At 36.2% G+C, this 23,021-nt stretch overlaps 1 protein-coding gene across 2 annotated transcripts; it reads left to right on the top strand.

Moving 5' to 3' along the window:
* Positions 1–6: 6 nt before the first annotated feature.
* FAM76B (family with sequence similarity 76 member B) lies at positions 7–21,444 on the top strand. 2 transcript variants are annotated; one of them, XM_004015986.6, is made up of 10 exons: positions 7–307; positions 1,156–1,220; positions 2,233–2,287; positions 3,317–3,472; positions 5,933–6,132; positions 9,932–9,979; positions 10,168–10,248; positions 10,895–11,030; positions 14,079–14,180; positions 18,805–21,444. In XM_004015986.6, the coding sequence occupies exons 1-10, from the start codon at positions 221–223 to the stop codon at positions 18,892–18,894; spliced, it is 1,020 nt and encodes a 339-aa protein (XP_004016035.1). In that variant the 5' UTR covers positions 7–220; the 3' UTR covers positions 18,895–21,444. The 2 variants fall into 2 exon arrangements, with proteins under 2 accessions (XP_004016035.1, XP_011950746.1); XM_012095356.5 differs by having other exon boundaries at positions 10,898–11,030.
* Positions 21,445–23,021: the final 1,577 nt, after the last annotated feature.

Below are 23,021 nucleotides of genomic sequence, written 5' to 3' on the forward strand. Positions count from 1 at the left end.
GGCGTCACTGGGTGGGCTGGGGCGGAAGTGGAGGCGGAGGGAGACGGTTGCGGCCGCGGGGCCTCGGGCTCTGGCGGCGAGGGTCTGGTGGGCGCGAGGCCGAGGGCGGGGGAGGAGGAGGAGCCCGCGCGGCCCGGGCGGCGGCGGCGGCGGCGCCCGAGTTCCCCGTGGGGCCCCGCCTCGGAGCGGGCGGCGGTAGAGGAGGAGGCTGAGGAGCAGGATGGCGGCCTCGGCCCTGTACGCCTGCACCAAGTGCACCCAGCGCTATCCCTTCGAGGAGCTCTCCCAGGGCCAGCAGCTCTGCAAGGTCCGTGGGTGCTGGGTGGCGGGCGGGCGGGGTTTCCTCGGCCGTGGCCCGAGGGAGCTGGGTGCCCGTGTGGCACTGCAGCCCCCCACCCCCTCTCTCTGTCTCTCCTCGCTGGCGTCTTGGGGGTTTGGAGTTCTCGCCTCCTCACCCAGAGACCCGGTTCTCCGAGGACCTGGGCATCCGCTGGGAAAGCCCCTGAGAGGAGGACAGAGCCCTGCCCTCTTCCAGGCGGCCCGAGAAGGGTCCGGGCCCCAGCAACGTTGAGGGGGTCTCGGGGTGGGGCTGCGTGAGGCAGCCACCTGTCTGTGCCGCAGAGACCCCGGGGTGGAGACGTTTTCCTCTCGGTTTTCTGTCTGGTCTGTCCTCTCCTTCCACCGGGAGGCAGAGGACGGTGTTTGCACTTTCTTGCTAGGAACCCGAAGCCGCAGAGCTGATGGCATCCTCCTTCCCTGTCCGGGAAAGCGAAGCGTCTGGCTTGGGAACAGAATGCTCTAAGATTTGGAGCTCCTCCCATCCCATTAAAGCCGGGATGCTGTCTGTGAGCGACGGTGCAAAATAACAAGTAGTTTCGCATTAACCAGTCCTTGGGGTCGGCCCTGACAGCTTTCTGTAATTTTCATCTGTTGAGTACCCCCCACATCTAATAAAGACAAAGACACCTAAGCCTTCCCTAAGGAATTATGCTGTAATTGGCCACTTATTTGATAAAATCACTCAATTGTCTTCGTTGGGGGACAGATTTTATTGACATTTCAGGCATTTGACTAGGTTGAGTAATAATTTTCCACCAGAAGAGTGAAATTTGGGACTTCGAGATAGATACTGACTAATATATTGTCTTATTACAGGAATGTCGGATTGCACATCCTATTGTAAAATGTACTTACTGCAGATCAGAATTTCAACAAGAGAGGTTTGTATATTGAACAGTTTTTGATTGTTAAAGGCAAAGTATTGTCTGTAAGGAATACTTGAGGCTTGTAACCCCATATATATATTAAAGCTTTTTGAAATAAAATGATTTAGTTTCTCCAAATTTTAGTTGTAAGCGCTTAATACATGTTTCTACATAGTAGGGGAGAGAATGTTCACCAAAAATTAGTATTTTACAGCTATACTTTATACCTAAGGAAGTAAAAAATATTGCAAGGAAAATATACAGCCTTGCTAATGAAAAGTGCAAATATCAATTGTTATTGTTAAGATGTGAAAAAAAAATGACAGGATCATCTTTTGTAGTTGGGTAGTTAAGTGCCTTTCAGTGCAGGGGGTACAAGTTCCATCCCCCGTGAAGGAGCTAAGATCCAACATGCCTTGTTTGTTTAAAATCCAAGTAAGGACTTTAAAAATGACCCACATCAAAAAAACTTAAAAAGGTAGAACATTAGTACTGACATGGACTTGAGGAAAGGTCTATAGCAAAGTCTAGTAACTTGTCACCAGTGGAAGAAAAACACATATCTTTTAATGGAGTGATTCCTGTTAGAGCCTCAGTACCCATAGAAGAGCTTATAAAAAGAATAATGAAGAAGAATAATTTCTTCACAAGTAGGTATAAGCATCATAATAGTGAAGAACAAACAGTGGAAGGTTATGTAGGCACTGATGCTATGCATACATAGTGGCAAGTGAAGATTTTGGAACTAAATAGGAAATGATAGAATTTGAGTTTTGTTTCCATTTAAAATACGCAATAAAAACATGTAAAAACATTTATCTTAATTAAGAGGAGTAAACTTAGATAATATACAGCCCTGAAAAGATCTTTCGTTGGTATTTTTGAAAAATTATTGCTCTGTGTTAGAATAAGTTTTAAGTACTACTAAAGCAAATAGTACACTTACTGATAGTACACTTTGACTACTTGCTTTAGTTCAACATTGTGCTGCATAAGTTTCATCATCTATATACAATTTCTTTTTCAGCAAAACTAATACAATTTGTAAGAAGTGTGCTCAAAATGTGAAGCAATTTGGCACTGTAAGTATATCTTATATTTTTATCTTATTGGCACAGATCTGTTAATGTTTTCACTAAGATTCACCTTTTAAAAAAATATATTGCTGTGTTTGTAAATGTTTCAAAGTAGCGAAATATTTCAGGAAAGAAACTTTCTATGGAGGGTCAACTGGGAAGACTATTTTAAAACAGTCATATTATGTGCATGTTTCTATATATTGAATTTCAATGTGATGTTTATGATCTTATTCTTTAAAGAGTCAAATATAACAAACTCCTGATTTTAGAAAACCTACATGTCATAATTTGCATAATTATATCTTCCCCCTTCCTTAGAATCTCTGACAGTTTTTGTATATGGCACAGTGTTCAGGAATTTAGTCTCAAAAGTCAAGAAGTTATCCTAGTATAATTCTTTTCTTTTATGTATATTGCACTCATTATTGGTATATTAAAGTCATGATTAGTAAAATTGCTCGCCTTAAGGCTTTCTAAAATCTGGGTTGTCTTGAATATCAAAGACAATCAAGGTATGTTTGTTATAGTTGAATTGAATTTGCTTGTGCCAAATTCTTTAGTTGAAAACTCATCTCTTCCTTGCATCGTCTCTACTTATATGATGAAAACTGTTAAATGTATGCTGAATAAATGATAACGTAATTAAACTAACAGGACATTAGTAGAAATTCTTTCCCTCAAATATGGATATATGAAACTTTTCTATAAGTGTGTTCCTTTGATTGGAACTATTTTACATGTAGCTTTTGTATTATATAACATACTGTTCGAATCATAAATACATTTCTCATGGTGTTATTTATTTAATAGAGTAAAAAGTTTAATGAGTGTAGAAATAAGTGTTAGTAAACGAATAAAGTAAATGTCTTTGATTATAATAGGGCAACATAATTAACAAATTTTTTCACCCATTATGACATTTCCTTAATTAACTCCTGGAATATGTCCTGTGCACTGAGATTAGGTTATACACCAGAATTTTAGTATTTTTAAATGTTTCTGTTAAAGAAAATACATATCTGTTTTTTTCAGCCTAAGCCCTGTCAGTACTGTAACATAATTGCGGCATTTATTGGTACAAAGTGTCAGCGTTGCACAAATTCAGAAAAAAAATATGGACCACCTCAGACTTGTGAGCAGTGCAAACAACAATGTGCTTTTGATCGGAAGGAGGAAGGAAGAAGAAAGGTATGTTTTATTTATGTTATGACGTCTTCTGGAAATTAAATACATCACAAACAAGTTGGAAGTTTTTATGATTAATACATTACTGAAGCTTGATGTATTCTTTGAGTCCCTGAAAGCAGGTGGTTAGATGATAGTGCACAAACAGTACATTTTCTCCTTGTTGGCATCATATGTAGATTCATCTTGATCAATCAAGGTTACTCTATTTTCAAAAGGGGGCTTCCCTGGTAGCTCAGCTGGTAAAGAATCCACCTGCATTGCAGGAGACCCAGGTTTGCTTCCTGGTTCGGGAAGATCCCATGGAGAAGGGATAAGCTACCCACTCCAGTATTCTTGGGCTTCCCTGGTGGCTCAGACGATAAAGAATCCGCCTGCAATGCTGGAGACCTGGGTTCCATCACTGGTTGGGAAGATCCCCTGGAGGAGGGCATGTCAGCTCACTCCAGTGTTCTTGCCTAGAGAATCCCCATGGACAGAGGAGCCTGGTGGGCTACAGTCCATGGGGTCGCAAAGAGTCGAACATAACTGAGTGCCTAAGCACAGCACACGTACTTTAAAAAGTATTCTGTGATGGCTGTTCTGTACTATTTGGCTATCCAACATTTTGTGTGGAAAAAACTGCTGACTGCTTTTAAATCCTTTCAGCTACTTAACCTTTTGCTGGTTGCTTGATGTTGCTAGTGTGAAAAAAACCTGATGACGCTTCAGCATGTATGTGTTTCTAAGTTAGTCATGTGCCTTTTGATTTGAGGCTCATATTTTGTATCTTTGGTTTTTTTTCCTCTACCTGTAGTAAAAGTATGTGTATGCGTGTGACGTTGTGCTGCCGAGCATCCACACAGGCTTCCTGATGTCTGTCAGTGTCAATTGATTTGGAGGATGACTGTCACTTTGAGGGGCTCTCCTAGGTCCCTCTACAGCAACTATGTACCCTAGTTGGAAAACATGTCCCTTCAGCATTCTTGTGTGAACAAATAGAAGATAGAAACCTGATTTTTATAGATTTAGTCTTAATAATTTTGGAAAGAAATCTCCTTTCCTCCCCGTTGATACGCATACAGTGGACTTCCATTGTTTGTCATAGTTTTGTTCTATGAACTCGCTGTGAACACTGAGTTAGTGAATACTGAACTGTGACTCTTAGGGCAATATAGGATTAGGTTCCTGCCTCTGGTCACAATCTGGTAGAGTCAATTAATATCTAATCCTGTTTTGTATATGTCTCTGTTTAAAGACACCTTACTTAATATACATTGTTGATTGATTACATTGAACTCAATAGCAAACAGCACTATAACTGCCTGATTGAATCTTACCTAACATAGCTGTTTTCCACGTAAGGGCTTCCCGAGTGGCTCAGTGATAAAACAGTCTACATACCAATGCAAGAGACATGGGTTCGATCCCTGGGTTGGGAAGATCCCCTGGAGGAGAAAATTGCAACGCACTCCAGTATTCTTGCCTAGGAAATCCCACAGACAGAGGAGCCTGGTGGGCTACAGTTCACGGGTCACAAAAGTGTCGGACACGACTTAGCAACTGAACAACAGTTTTCCACGTAAGGTACACAGCTACCTTGTGCTTAGGAACACTATATTACTTTAGCATTACACTTGGGGACAGTGTTAACAGTGAAATCACCAATAAAAACAGTAAAAAAAAAAAAAAAAGTAGAATAAAAATAAAACAATAAAAAATACTAAGTAGACTGTGAAAAGGATACTTGTTTATAATGTGAGAGCTGAAAAAAGGCAGCAGAACATCACCTTGTTCAACCTCATCTGGGAACATTTGCAGTCCAGCTACACAAATTTTGAGCTGCTCTGTGCATGTGGGTTTCCACTCCAGTATTCTTGCCTGGAGAGTCCCATGGACAGAGGAGCCTGGCAGGCTGTACAGTCCATGGGGTCACGAGAGTTGGACACGACTCAGTGACTAAAGAGAGATGCATGTGGGTGAATGATCACAAAAGTGCTGCAAGTTGATTTAGGGGTGACAGTTTTTAGCTCGTAGGTGGTGTATTTGCAAATGAAAATTGGTTCTGTGTGTCATTCAATCGCTCCTTTTTTCTGAAAGTTAACAGTTTCGCTGTCATGGTAGATACTTTGTCTTCTTAGTAATAACAGTGATTTAAGAATTCAGGTTAGTGCTTAGATAAGGTTTCTTTGAAATATATCTGTCATCAATTTATGTTTATTTGCCAGTAATAAGAAAACAAATTTCTCTCTATAAATTCAAATTCATCAAACTAATGGATGTCCATATATCATCCTTTGCCATTTTGTGAGCCTCTAAACAAGTGTTTTCCCAAGATTGAAAAAGTCTAATTTTACTTCCATTTTGCAAAACTCTATGTGCGCAAGAGAGAGAGTCAAGTTTAACAGCTTATCTTCACCTGGTTTCACTTACAGCCAGTTACAGGTACATTTAATCTAATATGTAAGTATTGTCTTTTAAAAGGTTGATGGGAAGTTATTATGCTGGCTTTGTACTTTATCGTACAAGAGAGTTTTACAGAAGACAAAAGAACAAAGGAAGAGCCTTGGATCTTCACATTCAAATTCATCATCTTCATCTCTTACTGAGAAAGACCAGCATCATGCAAAACACCACCACCACCACCATCACCACCACCATCGTCACAGCAGTAGCCATCATAAGTAAGTACTTTGAAAGCATGTTTTCCAAAGTCCTCTGTGGCATTTTAATACCTGATTTTGGTGTTTAACTTTTTGTAAATGCTAGCTGTGTACTAGTTTAGTATATGGTAAGCCTCTTGAGTGTCTAGGGCTATTTCCTCACTTTATTCAGCATGCAGAATTACACATAGTGAGTGTGTTAAGTTGTTTACCATAAATGTGAAGATCGGATATTTCAGGAATTACAGAATAAAGTTATCATGTAATGAAGTCAAAATACAAGTACACAGTTAATACTTCATTGATTCATGATATCAAAAACCTCAATATTCAAAGCATTTTTAGGATTTTACTTGTAAAAATTACATTTGCCTCAGTTACTTTTTGGAGAAGAACATGGCAACCCACTTCAGCACTCTTGCCTGGAAAATCCCATGGACGGAGGGGTCTGGTAGGCTACAGTCCATGAAAAGAGTCGGATATGACTGAGCGACTTCACTTTTACTTTGCACTTTCATGCATTGGAGAAGGAAATGGCAACCCTCTCCAGTGTTCTTGCTTGGAGAATCCCAGGGACGGGGGAGCCTGGTGGGCTGCTGTCTATGGGGTTGCACAAAGTTGGACATGACTGAAGCGACTTAGCAGCAGCAGCAGTTACTATTAACTTGTTTTAGTTAAAATAAATTTTAACCAGTGACTGGGAAATGTATTTTGTATTTTTGGAGAACAGATTGTAACACTATCATTTGTGACTGTGATAGAAGCATTCTAAACATTGAAGATTCCCAAAATGTGAGACAAAAATCTGACTGGTGGTACTTTGCTGTTTTTAAAAACAGGAACTGTATTCAAATATCAGCTACTTGATTTTTAAATTGTCTTGGGAAGAAAAGTTAAATAGTAGTAATATAGTAACCCTTAATGTGTGTAAAGGTTTGTTTTTTTTTTAAGTGTGGCTTTAGTCTTCATGGAAAATCAAGACTATTAAAATAGAAATTAAAATGGAGAAAAAAGGGACATGATACACACTCAGGAGAATTTATTATATTTTCTCAAATTTCTCTGAATGTTTTCCAAGTTCTAGGTAGTTAAAACATGGCTTCATGTACAGAAAACTGATGTCTGCCATATTTAGGAACACGGATGATATGTTTGTATTTTATAGGTCTGTCTAATAGACAACATTTGACTCTAAACTTTAGGCAAGCACATGTATTAGATTATGCGGTTTCATTGAGGCACTGATTCTGTTTGCTTCTCTAGCCATTTTTCATTTGTCACTGTGCTGTAGTGCTTTCTGAACATAACTGGGTAGATTACATAGTGCTTTCTAACCTGGCTACTTTGAAGAAATGTTCTGATCTCCGTATCGGAGAATTACAAGGAGCAAAGGAATATAAATCTTCCTTATTTTCACTTCTTGGTTTAGGGAAAATTATGAAAAAATAACTACCGTGATGGTAACTGGCAGACCTGTTTCTCAGACTCGGCTGAAATATCTCTTTTCCTTGTCCTTTACAGATGAATTTGTTCTAGCATGAGGTGAAAGGACACACGCACATTGTGTTTATTAAGATCTAACATTGTCACAGTAACTTAATCTTTTGAAAGAATGACAGGTTTCAAAAGTAAAGGGAAAAAGAATGGATTGATTTTTTAATTTTCCTTTTGATTATTTAAGAAATGTAAATATTTTGTATGTGATGAGTAGGCAGCCAGTCGGTGGAGTCATATCCGAAATCAGTGGATGAGGATGAGTACAGACAATTTACATATTGTGATATAAATTGATGGGGGTTGGAGGAAGAAAGAAGCTCAGGTTGATATGGATACCAGAAAAGCCCACCTCAGAAAGCTGAGATTGCAAGTGTTTCTATTAAGTCACTATTGTGATTTTTCTCATTTCAAGGTCTGGACTTTGCCAATGCATATGACTTGCCAGTGCTTTTAATGAAATTTGTAAGAGAAAATGGCAACTGAATTCCTCAGTAGGGTTGCTGTTGCCCACCACAAGTAGAAAATAGCTCAGGTTGATAGAATTTCAGCTGTTGTTTCCCCGGCTTATTTATTTATAGCTGATTCTTAAGAACAGGACTTCCCTGGTGGCTCAGACGGTAAAGCGTCTGTCTACAATGCGGGAGACCCGGCTTCAATCCCTGGGTTGGGAAGATCCCCTGGAGAAGGAAATGGCAATTCACTCCAGTACTATTGTCTGGAAAATCCCATGGACAGAGGAGCCTGGTAGGCTACAGTCCATGGGGTCGCAAAGAGTCGGACACGACTGAGCGACTTCACTTTCACTTTCACTTGAGAACATGGTTAAAAAACTTCTACACCTACAACAGCAATAAATTTTATATACACACAAACACATGTACATATTTCTGTTGTGTATGTAGCACTGTACTAAGTATTTTGCATACATAACTCATTTAACCCTCATATTCCCTACAAGCTATGCATTATATCCATTTTGCAGATGAGGTAACTGAGGCTCAGGGATTCTCAGTAAGTTGCAAAAGGTCGCACAGCCCAGGTCATCTAACACCTCTTACATTGTATAAGGTCCAAGTGGACCCTTGAACAACAAGTTTAAACTGCTTAGGTCCACTTACATACTCAGATTTTGTTTTGTTTTACTAAACATTTACTATAGTTCATGATCTGTGGGTGATGGAGTCTAGATGCAGAACCTCCTAAATGGAGGACTGACTGTGCAAAGATTTTCAATTGCTTGGAGGATCAGTGCCCCCAAAGCCCCACATTGTTCAAGAGGCAGCATTTTGCATGGTGTCTGATACATACATAGGAGATGCTTTGCACATGTTGAATGAATAAACTAGAGGTTAGTGAAGGATTGGCTAATGTGAAAATACAGGAGAAAGGTATGGACATTTCATAGTGAATTATTAAGTGGTTATTGGCATTGTGGCATAATGCAAAAGAAGTAGTACTGTAGTAGTAATTACAAGGGGCTTACCAGGTGGCTAAATGGTAAAGAATCCATCCGCCTGCCAAGCAGGAGACTGCAAGTTCGATCCCTTAGTTAGGAAGATCCCCTGGAGAAGGAAATGGCAACACATTCCAGTATTCTTGCCTGAGAAATCCCAACGACAGAGGAGCATGGCAGGTTAGTCCATGGAGTCGTGGAAGTCGGACATGACTTAGTGACTAAACGGCAGCAGTAATTATAAGGAAAAGTAAAATCACTTGTTTCTATGCGATTTCCCAATATTTGCAGCTTGACTGCTGTAGAGTACAGCCTAATGAAAAACTGGAGACTTTGGAGGAGAGGATTCTTAGGAAAACTAGGAAAGAAAGAAGGAAATTCAGATATTTCCTGGTTTAGCCTGACACACTATTCTGAGCTACCTGAGTTACTCCAGTTCATCTCCATGTAGGATTATTAGGAAGGCCTTAACTTTAAGATAAAATATCTTCTGTCTGAAATAGTAAGGGTAGCCTAAGTAGGATGATTTTCAGACTTTATCATCATAGAACCCTATTATGTTAATTTTCATGCTCATATACCCTAACCCTTAATATGATATTGAATTATAAAAATCCTAATTAAAAAGAAAATTCAGTCCCTGTCATTGTACTTTTCTAAAACAAGATGGCCAGTAGTCATTTGATTAGAATTTATTTTATTAAAATGTGATTTATTCAATATATATTAGCTTAGTCTGAAAACTTAGTTGAATATGCCTTTCATTGATCAAGAGTATAAACATATATCATTTGATTCCGTTGGGAAGAATGCTGTTAAAATGTTGATGTTTTAAATGTTGTTATTAGATGTCATTTGTGTCTTTTTCAGAATCAGCAATCTGAGTCCAGAACAAGAACAGGGACTGTGGAAACAGAGGTAAATATGTTAATATATTTCCTGAAATACTTTGACATGTATTTTTAAAAATGTGACATTTCCTTAACTTTGTTACTTAGGCTTTAAAAAAATTGATGTTCAGTAATGTTTTAGGGGAAGAAAAATAAATTTCCTTTGGTGCCTCTTCCCTTTTTACTCTAATTATTTTTGTTAATGTTTGGTTTCAGCCATAAATCCTCTGCAGCAATTCAGAATGAAACTCCAAAGAAAAAGCCCAAATTGGAATCTAAGCCATCTAATGGAGATAGGTAAAAATTAATTCCTTTAGTGCTGTGAAAATTCAACTTAGTCGAACAATTATGGCTGGTTGCCAGTTATTACTAGGTAAAAGAATAGAAACAGGTATCTTCTACATTGGCTTCTTTGAGTCACCTCGAAGAGTAAACATAATCAGTTAAAATTTTTAACTTAATTTTAGTAATAAGAAAGTGGCACTGAACTATGTTATTCTATTTGGGGCATAAATTTGGGTTTTGAAAAAAAAAGTCTGAATTCTCTGTATCTTAATTATTCTTCAGTGAAACACAAAACTAATTGTGGTATTTTGAGATTGACCTGCTTGGAAAATGTTTTTAGATTTAAAGTATTATGAGAGTGACTTTGTTTTAGTTCATTAGCCAAAAGTTTGCTGATGTTACTGTACAAATTGGCTGCCTATTGCTTTACACTAGAAGTATTGACCCCCTAAAAGCTAATACTGAATTATATTTCTGCAGGTGTATGTAATGTGTGCCATTAGTAAGGTAATTTGCCAGTTGCATCCATTTCTGTCAGGTACATATTTTTTTGCATTAGCCTTAAGGATGTTTGTGGAATTGTCTAATTTATGCAATTTGAACACCTGCTAATTTTCCTTCTACTTCATTTAACTGTGTTTTACTTTTTTCTTTTTAGTAGCTCTATAAATCAGTCAGCAGATAGTGGGGGAACAGACAATTTTGTCCTTATAAGTCAACTGAAAGAAGAAGTGATGTCACTTAAACGTCTCTTACAGCAGAGAGACCAGACCATTTTAGAAAAAGATAAAAAGGTAAGTACATGGTTCACTGAAGCCTGGTAAGATTTACATCTTGACTGTTGCTTGATAGCTGCAAATTTTACTAGACTTTCTTTAATAACTTGGTAATGTGTGTTGTGCATGATTCTTACAAGACACAGAGGTGCAAATTGGAACCTAAGCCATCTAATGATGATACATAAAAGCAGTGTTTCAGAATTTTAGTTCTCAGAATTAGTTGAGGGCTATAAAATTCTGATAATTTCTGGATATTAGTTTCACTAAGCCAGAAATCTAAAGTTAGGTCTAATGTCTTAATTTAAAAATGAGATATAAGTGAATATTGTGTCAATTCTTTGGATAAAAGAAAGTAATTGAATTGAATGCAGTCTTTTATATACCAATTGTCTATTTCAATCAGGATCAAATAACTGAAAATTAATGCTATGGGAATTTCCTATGTGATAGTGATTAGCTATATATAAGGTGGAAAGTAAGTCTGCTTATTAGAACTTTATACATTAGATCAAGAGGAATAATCAAATACATAGTCTGTTTAGTAAAAAGTTGTAATATTTCTCTGTGCACTTGAGCTGAATTTTACCTCTTTGGGCCTCAATTTTCCCATCTTAAAAGTGAGAGTATTAACACTGTCTCATGGGATGATTGTAATGAAATGAAAATGTAAAGTCCTTGTATAAGTGCTCATAGCAGCTATTACTGGGGTCTGGTCATTTTTGAGGGTAGAACCTATATATCTGTACTTGTTTTATGGTCCTGGACTATCTAGTTTGACCTACTTCAAACATTATTGCAATAGGAAAACATTAAAAATACTCTTCTTAAAATTACAAACGACATAATTATGAGTATAGCTGTCTCTGAGTATCCACGGTAATGCTTGAATCTAAGTTGGCTTGTACTTCTGACATTCATGTAAAAAAAAAATGTAACTTTTACATTACATTTTCCCTCACCTTGACGGTTAACAGATTTAAATTTATTTTAATACATTTGTACCTTACTTTAAGCAAATTCAATATATGAAATTTAGAATTGACATAAAAGTAGCAAAATTATGAGTGTCATATGGTTCTTTTTGCTTAGTAATAGAATATTTTCGGTTAGTTTTAATGAAAATTTGTTTTACACTCAAAATTTTAGAGAAATTTCTGTTACACAAAGACAGGTCTATCTGTACTAACCTAGATAAAAGTTGAATAAAATGGTAAGTTTACTATAAAATAGCAGTGATTCCAAAACCAAGTAGTAATGAATTGTGGAATTTTGGCTTCCTTAGATTTTATTTTCTTTTTCTAGCATGACTAGTCTATTAGTGCATTTAGGTAAAAGTTTTCTGTTTTTGTTAGTGTTCCTTTTTTCTTAAACACTGACGGGCATGGAAATTCGCAGTATTTTGAGGGAAATAATTGTAAGCCTAAAATAGCTACATATTTACACCTTTTTCTTACAATATAAGACAGTCATGTTATTTTCTTGAATTTAGTTCACTTCATTCAGTGACTTCTGCAGCCAGCCACATACTAGATCAGAAGGATAAAAAGATAGAATAATAAGAAAAGAGACATGTTCTTATTTTTCAGAAATTTAATAATATGGAGGCAACTTATGATATAGAGATGAGAATATCATAGTTTATCTGTAGTGAACTGGTGTTTCAGCACAGGAATTCCTCTGTAATATAGAAAACAGAATTCAGTTATTCTTTGAATTTGACAAAAGCGAGAGCTTTTATTCAGAAAATCAGAATATAAGACACTGTGACTTCCTTTTTCTCTTTTTGGTGTACTTTGTTTAGTGATTACTGGGTAGGTAGTTACAGAAAAGAACCTGCAAACTTTTAAAACTTACATAATGAAAACCGTTTAAAAAAAACCAGAAGCATGTAGAATCTACAAAAGTGGTAAAGATGGTCTTATTTGCAAAGCAGAAGTAGGTATGCAGACGCAAAGAACAAACATGGATACAAAGGGGAAAGGTGGGAGTGGGATTGACGTTACTATACTGTACTGCTATCTGTAAAGTAGATAACTAACGGGAACCTGTAGCACAGGGATGTCTACTTGGTGCTTTGTGGTGCCCTAAATGGGAAGGAAATCCGAAAAAGAGGGGATATACATATATGTAAGGCTGATTTACTTTGTTGTACAGCAGAAGCTGACAGAGCAGTGAAAAGCAACTATATTCCAATTTAAAAAAATAATAAAAATCAATCAATAAATTAAAATGACCAACAGCTTTCTTCTTCCTGGTTCTTTTATTGAAATTATGTAATATTTATGTATTTATGTATAAATATGTAATATTTATTTTTTAGTGTGGAGTCATGAAATTTTATATCTTCAGGCCATCTATAGTTATGAAGAAAAATTATCATGTAGTAGCTGTCTTTCTCAAATCACTTAACTTTTTTAAGTTGTCTAAGTGCAAATTTTAAAGTAACCCTCTTTCCTTTCTCATTCCATGTTAGTTGTATTTCTGTGTTTTGTTCTCCATCTTTACCTCAGAACTTAGGAGGTATCAGATATGGAGTTCTGGACATAAAGTTTAAAGGAAAAGCAATATAGCTTTCAGTTGATACAACTGTTTCTCTGTTTTTCATACGTGTCCAATGTGAACCTTTTTTCTTCTATCATTGGAAGATTATTTTAACCTGAAACCAGTTGTACAGTTTACTTTGTTTTTATATACAAAGTATGTTTTAACCAAAGCATTTTCCAGAACATTAACCACTAAGCTTTCCTGTTGGCATACCAGTTGCCAAATTCTGTGTCCAGTGAAACTACCTTAAAAAGAAACAAAAACAGCAACTTCTCAAAATTTTACTGATGTTTCAATATTATCTTAATATTAGTGTTAAGCTAGTAAATTAGATAGAATTCATTTCACAAAACAGAAATCCTAGATAAATTACAAAACGCAGGAATCTGTTAACATTCTCCATTTTATAATGAATTGTGAGTTTACTGTGAAAAATATTTAAAATGATGTGTGTTCATCAGGTTGTATATATGCATATGTATGGATATTTATATATCTATATATTTTTTAACCTTTCAGTTAACTGAGCTTAAGGCGGATTTTCAGTACCAAGAGTCAAACTTGAGAACAAAGATGAACAGTATGGAAAAAGCTCACAAAGAAACAGTGGAACAACTCCAGGTAAATGAGATAATTCATGTAAACTGTTAGGCAAGGATGGCTAAACTTGGTTAATAGTATTCCTTCTCTTAAGAGTCATATTGGTATCCCTACTTTATGCATCTCCAGAGCACTTTCAGCTTTGATTTTGAGTTTATAATAGTTTTTAATCCTGCTCCCATTAAAAGTAGTTGCTTGAAATCACTTGATACAGGGGATTCAGTAGATTAAATCTGAAAACTTTTGCCTGAAATTTAGATGGAGTTTTCAGATTCATGAAACTAAGATGAAAATTAAGTTTAGTACACTGTGTAGCTATTCTTCTGTTTCCTCCCAGATAGTGGGAGGAGAAGTAGAGGTACACACCAATTTTCAGGGACCTCAAGTGAAAGAAATTCATGCTGCATGCAGAGATGCAAGGCCCAAGAGTGTACCTTAACCTTTGGACTATGATTTCCAAAGTGCCAAGCAGAGGTCTGGGCTTCCCTGGTGGCTCAGATGGTAAAGAATCCACTTCCAAAGTGGAAGACCTGGGTTTGATCCCTGTGTAGGGAAGATACCCTAGAGCAGGGAATGGTATTCCATTCCAGTATTCTTGCCTGGAGAATCCCCATGGACAGAGGAGCCTGGCGGGCTACAGTTGATGGGGTTGCAAAGAGTTGGACACGACTGAAACGACTCAGCAGCAGCAGCAAATAGGGCTCTCAGTATCCACAGGAGGGATCCTGTACAAGCCAGCCTCCAAGTACTGCAGGGTGTACTCAGTAGGGTTTCTGTATATAGAACAACTGAATGGTGATGTCAGGAGTCACCATAGTGACAAAGAGGGTGGTGTCTGAGGTCTGCACACAGAGATGGAGAGCATCCAACATAGAAGGCTTACCCCTTCAAGCCTTTTTTCACCGTGGTCTCATGAATTTAGAAATCAGACGCACTAAGTTAATTACATGTTCTGTCAATTTATACATTCTGACATTTGTTGTCTTAAAAGCATAGAAGATGGCAGCACACAGACTTTGGCCCATTAGCTGGGAGAGTGCAGCTTGGGAAGGAAGGAATTAATACTGCCCTACCTTCTTTTGACACTGTAACACCAGGGGATATTTGCTCTTCCTATCTTTTGGTTTTGTGTTCTTCATTCTTTAAACATAGCTTACATTGAGTAAGATTGTAAAGTGGATTTAGGAACTTGCTGAAATTCAAGGTAGAGGTTCTCTAGTCCTAATGCTGATCTTACTGTTACAAAGAACTGTGAAGAGAAACTTGAGTAGAACCTGACACATAGTAGACATTCGGATAGTTTGCCGAATGAGTGGTGCTTTATGGAAATACCCATCAGCCCTCTTTTCTGAGAGATTTGCCCTTTTTATATACTAGGCTTCTTGTACATTATCATTTCTCATCCACCAGCAGATAGTAGTTCTACTTTGTTTCACTCATTCGGTTATTAGTGCTGAGTGATTACTAGAAATAAAGTCTGCGTGGTGATCTCTAGTTTGATGTAGCCAAAACATGAATAAATTCAGAATGATACAGCAAAAAACCTGTGAGCAGTACTTAAATTTTATAAACCTTAGTACGTCTCACTGTTCAGAAGAGCAGTTCGTTGTTTCATTTTGTAGTAGTGAGCGCAGGGGACTTTGACGTTTTAGTCTGTTTAGATATCCTTAGCCCACCTCTTCTTGGTTGATAGCTGAAATTTCATATAATAGAATAATAACTAATAATTACATGGAAGTGTACATTTTCAACATAATTTTATATAGGTGGTCTTATTTGCACCTTATTGTAACTTTGAGTTATGTAGTGTCCTCATTTTACACGTGAAACTGGAAACATAGTCAGAAGTGGCATAGAAACCTACATCTTCTAACTCAGATTTAACTATACTTTCTCCTGTTCTGCACTGCCTCCCACCTCAGGTTACTCAGGTTTTGTGTTCATTCTTGCTGTTAGACCACTTCCCTGTTTGTGTTATTATTGGTGACCTTCTGTCACAGTTAAGTAACCTCTTTTAACCTCATTCCCCTTAGCAGCCATGTACTAGTAAGGTTCTCTACCTGAGTAAATACAGTGAACTGTTTTTCTCATCTTTTTGTGATAAGAAACTGAACACTGAAGCAGAAAATTTATCTTGTTCTAATAGCTCTCAAAACATTTGAAATTATCAAACCTGAAAAATCACTGAGTAACACAAGAAAGAAACTGTCCAGAAAGAACAAACCCCTTAACAAAACCCAACCAACCAAATTATAACCAGATTGTCTGAAATATCAGGAATACCTAATAAAAAATACACCTTCATTTAGGGGATAAGGTGATAAAAAGGAAAAGAGAAATAACATTTGAATGCCTGCTGTATACCAGCCACTGTGTTAGGCTGTGTTTTGTATATTTCATTAGTTCTTTCAACCCCTGTTGAGGTAGATGGTTTGAGTTCTGTTTTACATATGAGAAAATAAATTTCCAATTACATAGCAGATAAATGGCAGAACCAGGAATCAGAGAAGGATCTGTGATTCTTAATCCACATATTCTTTCCTTTAGGCCAGCATTTCTAAACATTTTCAACTTGCTTAAGAGTTCTTAAATAATTGATTTTTGCATGGTGCGTAATAAATACTAGGATAAAACATTTTTAATGCATATAATTAAATATTATTATAAAATGTATTTTAATTGTATCAGAATAAGATTTAGACTTGTCTCCTTTTAGCAACTGACCGTTGATTTTTCTTAAAGGCTTTTTTCTTACATAGTTTTATCAGCAAATTTAATGATGTGATTAGGATACTAAATAATACATGCAGATTGAAAATTCGCTGCTAAAGAATTAAAAGGAAAAACTTCTTTCAATACCTAATGTTTTTTTTTAATATTTATTTTTAACTGATTGATTATTGCTTTCTAATATTGGTTTGATGTCTGTCATCAACATAAATTAACCACAGGTGTACATATGTCCCTGCCCTCTTGAACTCCCTTCCACCTGCCGCCATCCCCACCCCTCTAGACTATCACAGGGCCCCAGGTTGAGTTCCCCGAGTCATAACAGCAAATTCCACTGACTGCGTGTTTACATACGTTAGTGTATGTGCCTCCATGCTGCTTTCCATTTATCTCATCCTCTCCCTCTTCTCCCCCACCCTTGTAATATCTAACATTTGAGTTCTTGTATTTCATACTTAGAATATGATAATTATAAACTCATTGATATTTTATTTTTTAATCATGATGAGAAAAGGTAGTTTAAAAGTTAACTTTTTAATGATTTGTTATGTCATTGTAAACACTTCTACATAATGTAGCTTATAGATCTGACGGAGATCTCTTTGGAGCGACTCTGCAAACATTTCCTTTTTTTATGCCCTTCATTAGTTTCTATTTTAAAATTTGTTTCTTTAGATTCCTTGTTTTAGCCAGTGAGTCTATTATAAATTAAGTAATATATGTAGCTAACAATGAAAAGAAAACAATTTGTGACTACCATATTTACTAGGATGGTCAACTGAGTGTTACACCAGTTGATAATGAGTGTGTGTATTTGACTTTCACTAACTGCCAGGCATTCTCATTGATTTGTCCTCTGAGTTTCTCAAACTAGTTCTAAAGGGAAAATAAAAATCCTTTTAGATCCTTTACGGTTTTCTGAAATTGAATTTGAAACCGAAACTCCTGATTATAACCTTAATTATTTAATAATCATGGAATAGAGAAATGCTGTTAATCATGCAGTCGAACATTAAAAAATGATTTGACTTGCAAATGTAAGATAGCTAGGTTATTTGCATTTTGGGGTTGTCATGGGTATTAATTAGGGAGAATTGATTGGAGAAGGGTGAGGGAGATGCTGAGTACAAAGCCTGAGACAGGTTTGTATTGTAAGATTGTAAACTGAGAAGACAGTGTTACCTTGCCATACAAAGGCTAAAATTAAGATAAAACACTGAGGTTAAAAAAGTCTAGATAATAGAAAAATCTTGAGACTTGTAAAGGAAAATGATTTTCAAACATAAGCCACAGTGATGGTGTATAACTGCTCAAATTATATCAAAGCCAATACCAGATTAACTGTATGGCAATTAAAAGGAACAACCAAAAAAAGACCAGAAAGATGTGGTTCTGATGGGTGCTTCAAAAAAAATTATTTAAGTATCGTTCACAGAGCAGTCTGTTTGGCAAAGCAATAAAGTCTGTATATTTTTGCAAAAAGGACCTCTTGTGCATGTTTTATAAACAGGTATACACATCAAAATGAAGGTCTTTGTAGTTCTGGAAATGGTCCTCTCAAATTACCACTTGAATTATTTGATCTCATTCATTGTAAAATAATACTTATATTCATAGCTTCTGCTTCAGGTTTTTTACAATAAAGCTGAAATATTTTCCCCGTATTTAAAAACTTGACCCTCTTTTAAATGGATTTACTTTAAGTTGCTTTTTGTAACCAGTTGAATCTTTGGACAACAATCACATTAATATAAACATTTATAAAGGGGGCTGACAAACCAATCTAAAGTTTTCCTTCTACATATCAAAGAGATGAGCCTAAATATATCACCTCTTTCATTCTGATAGTGTGTATTCTTCAGCTTGACTTAATATTTGAAATATTTTTAATGGTAAATGTTTTTGTCTCCCACAGGCCAAAAACAGAGAGCTACTCAAACAGGTTGCAGCATTGTCAAAGGGTAAAAAGTTTGACAAAAGTGGAAGTATATTAACATCCCCTTGAGAAAATGCTTATTTGTTAAGTGTTTCTGCTGCAAATGTAAAATTTGAAAAAAATTCTGTGAAGCCCTTAAATTCTGTGTAGTGAAAAAATATTTTTGCACACCAAATGAATTGGCGTGTTTCCTATTCACTTTTGTAATTGATATACAGCATTTTTTAAGTTGTAAAACATTCAAATGAAACTTCAACTGGTTTGAAGTAACTTTTTAATTATTTGATATCCAGGAACTTTTTTGCCAGCAATAGTATTAAACAGTTGTAAAGGAGTGCATGACTAGTGCCCTTTATAAAATGCAACATGCAATAATAGAGTAGGTATGGTTTTCAGAAGTCAGAACAGCAGGGCTTTTTGTTTGTTTTTTGTTTTACACTATGCTAATTTCATATAAATAGTTTTCAATTCAGAAATACAAAAACTTTTGAACAAGAAAAATTGTGAACACTGGTTTTTTGGTAATTGTGTTTATACTTTTCATCAACATGAAATAGGAGAGAATCATGGTGCTTTTATTAAATGAACTTCAGAGTATATGTAAATATGTTTTTAAAAGTTACATTGTTAACATTAGTTAGTAAACTAGTATTTTCGTTATTGGTATAGGAATTAATGTTTATTGTACAGTATCCAAGGTAAAATGTGTTTGTTTTGTAAAAACTACTGTAGATTTTTACTTACAAGTGCCTTTTTGCCACCTAATGTTTTTATTTATAGGAATGCTGATCTTTTGTACATACTGTTTGTTTTAAAATCATGTTTAATAAATGTTTGTATATAAATGCATATGTACAGAAGCCTATTTCAGAAGGAAAAGTTGCTAGTAAAATGTTTGAGATTGCATTAAGAACTGACAGTGCATTAGACTTGAGATGACTTCGTGGTTTGTTTTTGTGTGGTATGGGAAACTGTTGGTCATTGAATTCATTGAATTATGTTAAAATAGTTCCCAAAAGATTTAATTTTAAATCAGTTATGGGTAGAATAATTTTATTTTTTGTGTCATATGGCTTCATGTTCATATTTTGTGAGTTACATGTTTTATTTTCTTTTATTAAAATTAAAAAATTTTTTCTTCAATGGTCCATATATCTGCTTTCTCTATAATATGTGGTTATCTAAGTTAATATTTATGTATACCATACTTAAATTGTAAGTTTAAAGCAAATCTGGAAAATTTAAATATCTTTTAAATCATTCTGTGATTATCTTTGAATAAATTGGAATCTACTGTAAGATTCAGGCACTATTTATAAGAAAATTATATCAGAGTCTTTAAAATTGTCTATAAAAGGTTAAGGGTAGGGTGGGATAGGTTAGGAGAAATTACTGACTAATTGCATTCTGATCCAGTGGTTTTCAGCCTGTAATAGAATTGATCTCCTACTTAGTAAATGCCAATTCAGACTTTTCAGTTCATTTTTAAAGTATCAAACATTGCCAGGTATACTGTACAGAGTAGAAAGTCTCCTCTTAGGAATTTATGGGCAAGGATAAATTTGTTTTTAGTAAATTGTTATTAAATTTATCAGTTTTGAAGATTGGTTTCTAAGAATGTCATGTCCTCTTTCCTCAGAACACAGGATGATTGTATTAATTGTTTTTAACATAATTCATGTTTCAGTAGATTGTTCCTAAAGTTTCATTTTAAACTGATTTCAAATAATTTTTTATCCAGTTTGAAAACATACAATCTAGGGTAATTTTCAAGTGATAGTAAAATATTGAATCAGTCAGACTTGGAAAAATTAAACCAGTTTGTTTTTATGAGATCTCATGCAATAAATTTCCTAAATTTAATACTCTCAACAATGATAGCTAATGCCTTCCTAACACAGATTTTAATGTTTTCAGGATTTGCTAAATTCGTAATACAGTCATTACCTTTCTTTAAAATTTATACTGTTTGTATTCTGGATTCATAGCCATTTGTCAATCCACAGTGGTCATTGTGGTTTTAAAATAAACTGTGTAATAGTTCTTACACCTTGTTGGAGCTGCTACAAAAGAAAGGTGCCCCTTACCCTTTTTTGTAGGTAAGCGATTAAAAATTGAAATCAGTCTAAATAATTAAGCTTTGTAAATTCAGAAGCTAAAACATTTTAGGGGCTTCACAGTATTTAGTCCTAATTAAATGCCTCTCTTTATTCCACGACCTGGTTTTATAACTTAATTATTTTGCAATTGTATAAATTAGTAATGAGTCCCAGTACCTGGATCTGTAGTGTATTGACCTAATGACCTAATATCCTCTCAATGTGGACCTGTAAGGAGATACTATGGTGTGCCGTATATTGTGCTTTTTTAGGCTGCTTTCAGCTGTTGATTAGCATTTACCAGTGAGGGTCATTTTGGCTCCAGTTATTTATGTATTAATAGCCTGTGAATATTGCAGTCCTTTTTAGATTGTATTGGTCTAAATATGCATTCTGCAGTGAACCTGTTAAGCTGTTCACATGTATAGACTATTGAAATACTGTACCTGTACACATCTGACCGTTGACATTTTGTACTTTTTTCTAAATCCAATATTTCACAATAAAAACTCATCAAAAACTTTGTATTGGTTTCTTGTTGCTGCAGTAACATCTTGCCATAGATTTAGTGGGCTTAAAACAGCACAAATCAGTTCTCTTACACTTCTGGAGGTCAGAAGCCCCAAATCAGTCTGATGGGGGTGAAGTCAAGGTGTGGGCAGAACTGCTTCCTTCATGAGGCTCTAGGGAGTAACTGTCTCCTTGCCTCTTCCAGCTTCTGGGGTGCATTCCTTACATTCTGTAGTTCTTTGCCACTTGCTCCATCTTCACACTCAAATTATAGCATCTTTAAGTCTCTGCCTCTGTGGTCATAGATCTGTTGGTCATAGTGTCTCCTCCTGCTTCTTAGGACCTTACAAGGATGAGGACGTTGTCGGGAGCTCATAGATGATCAGGACAGTCTCCCTGTCTCAAGTCTTTAACTACATCCATAACTCCCTTTTATCATGTAAGGGAACATAGTTTATATGTTCTAGGGTTTAGGACTTGGACTACTCGAGGCAACAGTATTGAGGCTGCCATAAACTTCCACAGTTTTCCCAGTACAAGGCTCTAAAACAATAGATTTGAGAGCATTGATGCAGGCCAAATGTAATTTTCCTACCTGTTAAGACTGCTTTTGGGAAATACTTTTCTGAAAAAATTGTCAATTTTGTGCTATTTCAAAGCAACAATAGATGCATTAAGCTATATGTAGTAAAGCCTTTGCAAGTGCTGGAACTTGACTAGAACCATGCTAGATGATAGAATGAGAGTTATGATAGAATAAGAGTTGAAGATTATGACTTATTAAATTTATAGCCTGTGTGTGTGTGTGAGTCGCTCAGTCGTGTCTGACTGCGACCCTATGGGCTGTAGCCCCCCAGGCTCCTTTGTCTGATTCTCCAGTCAAGAATACTGAAGTGGGTAACCATTCACTTCTCCAGAATTTATAGCCTAGTTGGGGAGATAATATACATGAAAAAATACCTACAACTTCAGTATTAAAAAAGGCAATAGAAGCTAACAGCTTTCAGCACGAGCATTCCCAGAACCCTGGGCAAGGTTAGTCTATATCATTGTTTTATCGATCCTGAGCATGTGTCAGTCAGGGATGGGGTGGTGGGGCTCAGCCCGATTCTTGAGTCCATACCTCTGGGATGGGACCCCAGACAGACATTTCAGACTCAGGTGAGCCTGATTCCTCTGATGCAGAGCCCACACCTTAAGAATGAGCAGTTTAAAAAAAAAGAATGAGAAGGTTTCAGGGACATTGAGTGGAAGCCATGTTGAGAATTGGAGAATAAATTTGGAAAAGGTTTTGGAGATGCATTTTAAAAGCAGTTTGGGTAGAGTCTCCATAGAAGGAAGAGATATAAGACCAGAATCATTTTTTTCCAACTGCTTTATTATATAGCCAAAGAAACGGAGCAGGCAAGGGCAAATGACTTCAGTATTGACTTTTATTAGTGTCCTGACATTTTCTAAAAAGCATTTGAGGTCGCTTGGTTTAAGTGATTTGTAACTAGCCAGTTTGCAACAGTTAAAAATCAGTTTTAGGGAGAAATGTGTAGTCATATCAGAGTTAAGTTGAGGATAGGGAGGAAAGTCAATTGG

This window comes from Ovis aries, chromosome 15, assembly GCF_016772045.2.
Source record: "Ovis aries strain OAR_USU_Benz2616 breed Rambouillet chromosome 15, ARS-UI_Ramb_v3.0, whole genome shotgun sequence".
In the NCBI taxonomy this organism is placed as follows: Eukaryota; Metazoa; Chordata; class Mammalia; order Artiodactyla; family Bovidae; genus Ovis; species Ovis aries.